Here is a 5506-nt window from a genome sequence, read left to right as displayed (position 1 = left end):
TGGTGGTAAATTGGGCAGAAAATCCCCTACTCTTTCCCGAAGAGTGTACTGCGTTCTTTAACGTGCACATGAGAAATTTTGCCCACAGGACCAACAGCTCAAATGTTTCATCCGAAAGACGGTGCTCTTTTTGAGAAGTGCTGAAACACAAGGAGAGCATTCATGGAAATTGAGCGGTGGACCAAGAGATCGCAACGGTTCAGCGCACACACAGTGGCTACCACCAGTTTAGCTGACTGAGCTAGCTGCTCTTCAAATATTTGGGCCAAATTTGGGGGTGGGCTAGTTATACCAGTGGAATCCCCTTTTCAATCAAAAGGTAATTTATCTGCAATGCGTGCCTAATTCAAAGCCATAAACAATGAATAAATATTTATGTGCAGATTACAGCAAATGCGGAGTTGCAGGAGAGACAAACCATGGGAATGGAAAGGTGGTGAACCCTGGAGCATGGCCGTGGCAAGTTGCCTTCTTTGACAACACAAATGAAACACATGTAAGCAACAAAAAATCACTTTGCTTATTTTTTACAATTTCCTTATAATGAAAGTCTTAAATTGTTTACTAAATTCATAAGATTGTTAAATAATAATTATTAAATAATAATTATCAAACTATTTCAATTCATAAGATTCTGAAATAATAATTATCATTTAAAATTGATAATCATTGAACACATTAGGTATGGCAGACCATCATTCCTATTAAATTTCCTAACGCAAAACATCAAAATAGCACTTCAGTACCCACTGCTACTGAGGATCGGATTCAACACTAGGCACTTAAGCGCAAGATTGGTGGTCTAATGGTTATGACACCAGGCTAGATATCTGAAGGTTGTAGGTGCGATTCCCACGTGAATCACTTGCAAGATTTTTTTTTAAAGTAGTGTTTAACAACGTACCAAGTGTTAGTACGGCCTAGTTCAGACTAGGTGGATAAACCCGGCTCAACTCACCGGGTTTATCCACCTGCCAGTATGAACTAGGTGGCTTATCTCAAGCCGGGCAGTGTTCCTATAGTAACTAGGCCTGGCATGCCACTGTGTTTAACTTTTCTAAGCTGGGCTTTAATCGTTGCGAGGGGTCTTTTATTGACTTCGGGTAACAAAATGACCAATCAGAATTCAAATATTTACGCTGTGAGTGTGCGTACGTTTTGCGAGCAATGTTTTGAAACACGTTTGCTGGTTACGATTCATTATTATGAAAATTCTCGCGCCTGGCTAATCCCGCTAGTCTGAACGCGTGCCAAAGTTAAGAGGGGCTTAGCGTTGAGCCGGGCTTAACTCAAGCCTGACTTATATCCAAGTCTGAACGTAGCCCGAGATATTACAGGTCAGGTAATTGCAGAACATACAAAATTTCACATGGTAGTACATTTTAGTATTCACAGTCATGTTTTATGTAGCCCCAACCATGTTTGATTTTTGTCTTTCCCCAGATGGATATTGTTTGTGGGGGGTCACTGATTGCAGAAGATTGGGTGTTAACAGCTGCTCACTGCTTTACTAACAGAACTCTGGACAGTTTAATTGTTGGAGTGGGTAAGATATCTGCATTATTCTCATAAGCGTGAGATTATCTCCTCCAAGCCAACGGTCCACCGTGCTTAGTTTAATGAGTAGGATTTGCATGACTTTAGGGTTAGATTAGGAGAGACTTTTTTAATATCTTGTTACGCAAACTTATTTTTTAAAAGATTGTCTGAGGAGGACGGAAAAAACATTAAACTTAAATTTTGCTTCTTCATTTAGCAAAATGATTTTGGCAAATATCTAGATAGAGAAAATAAAAATAAAATTTTATTAATGAATTAAACAGTGTAGTAATGAAATTGATAAATGCTTTATATTTATATAATTAAGGAAGAAATATATATATTTTATTTTTGGAGATTTCAGGGGAGCTGAGGGCATAATAAAAAAAACACAAAATTTTATTTTCATTATGAAATTTCCACTTTTTTTGTGGCTGAAGGTGCGCTAATATTTTATTTTTATTCAAAATCATTTTCGAAAGGCTCGCTAAACAAGGTGTAAGATGCCTCACCTTAAGTATTACTTTCTTGATAAAATATGAGATCACCACTGTGTGTGTGGTAAAAAAAGAATGCCCAATCCACAGAGGCTTATAGTCTCTGTACTCTTAATGAGCCATCTAGGTAGAGGTCAAGAAAATGAGAGTGGTTGACAACACCCTGAGAATTCCCTCACCCCACCCCCTCCCATTCACCATGCTTTTCATTTGTTCTACTGATTTTAGTTATTACATATATTTAAAGAAAGTATATAAAAAAACAAATGTATAAAATTCATTTAAAAATATTTCCTTACTGTTTATCATGCAGGTTTGACTCACCTTGATAATGACCGTCGAAGCCAAGGGTCAGATAGCTCTCGCATGGAAATAGTTTTAATTCATCCAGAATATAAGAATCAAAATGTAAATATTCATCAACACGGATCCAGGTCAGAACACAAAACGTCGAGTTTTGATTATGACACCTCCAACTTCCAACAAGATTTGTTCAATAGAAAACGCTACGATTATGACATCGCTCTTGTCAAGTTGGAGAAGAAAATAAAGTTCACGCCCTTTATACGACCTGTCTGCCTTCCCAGACTCAGTGAAGGTAATGTTTGAATTTATAATTCTACAAGATCATACATATTTTGATTATTTTACCATTTTATTTTTCACTTTACAAGGAAAATTATTTATGGAATGGTGATTATGATAATAATGATGCTCTGCAGTACAATACAATTTAGTTCCTCCCACTAATGTCAGACACATCCAACTGTTGAAGGAAGAGGGTGGCAAAATGGGGATCTGACCCCTCTCCCACCCCAGTAAAATCCACTGATCAAGTTTTAAGATAAGAGATTAAAATGGTAAAATTGTGAAGCTTCCAAGGGAATGTCCCCTGGACCAGTGGTGGTGCCAGCGGGAGGCAGGGGAGCATTTGCCCTGACGTCGGACAAGTCTGGACCCCCTGTTGCCCGACGCTACGACTAGGTCGTTGGATCAAAAATTTAAAAAACAATAATTTTGCCTATCCAAATAACGTTAGTTTTATAGCTAATTCCTAATATATTGTGGTCTAAAAGCACAATTTGGACTTTACTAAGCAATAAAACTCTCCCTGTGAACCCTTATAGGAATTTTGTATACATAACTCAGTCTCACATACAATAACATGTTATGTTTTGTATTCACAGCTCTGTTACAAACATCTAGATATGAAAATGTGAACCCTTATAGGAATTTTGTATACATAACTCAGTCTCACATACAATAACATGTTATGTTTTGTATTCACAGCTCTGTTACAAACACCTAGATATGAAAATGTGAAAGTCATTTTGAATAACACAGCAAAAGTTTTAGCATTCCTACCAGAACAAATAAATGGTAAGTTGGCATAAACACAAGTAAATCATTAATTTCGAGGAATATTTAATTCAGAGTAAAAAAAATTACATTCGGCTGGATTGTTTTGATCTTGCTCGATGAAAACACGAATTTCAGCACTAAATATGCAATTTAAAATAAGTACTAAATTTGCAAATTGTTTGACAATCTGCAATAATATTTATTTAGTTTACAAATAGTGTTGAAATTTGCCAAGCAGTAATATTTATTTCTTGATTTTCCTAGTGCAGGTCTCCCTCCAACATAGGCTTAGCCAGCGAGTCATCCGGCCGTCTTTTGGGCGCCCAACAATTATTTAGGACGGCCACTTTTACCATGACGGCTTGGCCTAATCAGCTCGGCCTAGCCTAATTGGGCCTGTTCTACCTTTAGCAAATTCTTTATATTCTTCAAATCTATCGAATGTTACATTAAACTAAAGCTCAATCATATTTATGTTTGATAAAAACAACATTCATTGATCGAATGTATGTTGTTTTCATACCAATATTCGGTGGGGATTCCCAAAAATGTACGGCTTAACTATTGCCTACCTAGTGAAATGGACGATTCTGAATCGCCCACAACGCATGCACGTGGTCCTGCAAATACAATACTTGAGATTCGGTTCCCCGACATAGTATTGTTGGTGTTCATAACTCTGTGGTTATAATTAATTCATGAAATACCGTAAAGAAGATTTGTTGTTAACCTCACAAGTTAAATTTTATTATTCAACAAACTACAAAGGTTTAGGCCTATCTCTTGATTCGGAGGACCTAGTCTAGAGTAGAATTTACACTAAACTAAGGAAAGAGATGAAGATGCATCTGCATAGCCTAGAAATACCGTAGCCGTGCACAATCATACTGAAATATCTTAGTGATAGCTAATTCAACACTATTCCTTTGAAGACAAAATTCCAACATTTAAACACCTTTAAATGCCCTCTAAAGATCATAATTTTCTATTTTTTTTTCATTACATATAATAAAATTTAATTATATCTGGAATGGTTAACAAACCAATCAATTATGTCGTTAGTTCCATTACAAAATGTATGCATGAGTAATTTGGACAGGTAGAATTAAATGCAATTTTTAAGATAATTCTATGACTAGAGAATTCCAAAGTTCATTCAGCCGAGTTGGACAAGAACGTTAATAGTAAAAAAAAGTTTCAATTCATGTGAATCAGTCATAACAAACCTTCAAACAATATTTTGAGTCATATATTGTTATATTAATTTAATACTTTGATCAAACTTTACAGGAGTTCCAGCCACAAAGAAAACATTAGTTACGGTAACAGGATGGGGAACAGATTTGCCACAGGGTCATCGAAGTTCAGAAAGCGATCCTCTTGCCTTGCTACAGCAATCAGTTCGTGTACAGCCTAGACATAGGTGCAAAAGTGCTCTCAAACAATTCGCTAAGTTTACCCCCAGGTTATTCTGTGCTGGACCCCACACTGGTTTAGGTGACCAGGGCTGCAGGGTTGGATCTGGGTCCCCTGTCGTCATGAGTGTACCAGAGAACGGGCATGGTGGAGCTCGCTGGGTTCAAGTGGGCGTACAAAGTTTGAATGATAATTGTCGTTTAAATTATGACAGGTTTAGTTTTAATACGGATGTAACAATGACGATGCCGTGGATAAAGCGTATACTGTCACATTCGATTAAAGCATCAGATAATAACTTAGGTCCTAATACCACCACTAACAGTGCTAGATTACATGTACAATAATCATGGGTATATTGTCAATGGTTACCATATTTACTTAAAAAAAACACTAATATAAACGCTCCTTTGAATGCCATAGATGCCTTTCTATTTAAATAAATTCTCCCACCCCATCCCAAATGACTGTGAGCAAAATTAATGGAAGAAAATCCATTCTCAACACCATTCTATAATCAATGTTTTACTCCAGATGAATTACATTATTGCTAGCCTGGGATCTGTAAGCTATCATTTCATGCAAAACACTTTTTGTGTTGCCATCTACATTTTCACCGATATAAAGTTATTTTTATTTGATTCAATTAAGTTTCATCTTATCTGCAACTTATGAGTTGAATTTCCATATAT

At 36.5% G+C, this 5506-nt stretch overlaps 1 protein-coding gene across 1 annotated transcript; it reads left to right on the top strand.

Annotated features, from left to right (window-relative positions):
• Positions 1–383: 383 nt before the first annotated feature.
• On the top strand, positions 384–5161 carry LOC117111584 (prothrombin-like; the record flags this gene model as incomplete). The annotated part of the gene is made up of 5 exons (XM_033254534.1): positions 384–496; positions 1444–1546; positions 2350–2634; positions 3327–3416; positions 4689–5161. Coding segments are annotated over 5 exons (1064 nt in total), but the record flags the coding sequence as incomplete, so codon positions are not given.
• Positions 5162–5506: the final 345 nt, after the last annotated feature.

The sequence above is a fragment of the Anneissia japonica genome, unplaced genomic scaffold (genome assembly GCF_011630105.1).
Source record: "Anneissia japonica isolate Jap-2015-1 unplaced genomic scaffold, ASM1163010v1 scaffold9356_len49336_cov123, whole genome shotgun sequence".
NCBI classification, from domain to species: domain Eukaryota; kingdom Metazoa; phylum Echinodermata; class Crinoidea; order Comatulida; family Comatulidae; genus Anneissia; species Anneissia japonica.
This window is presented reverse-complemented; position numbering and strand designations above follow the sequence as displayed.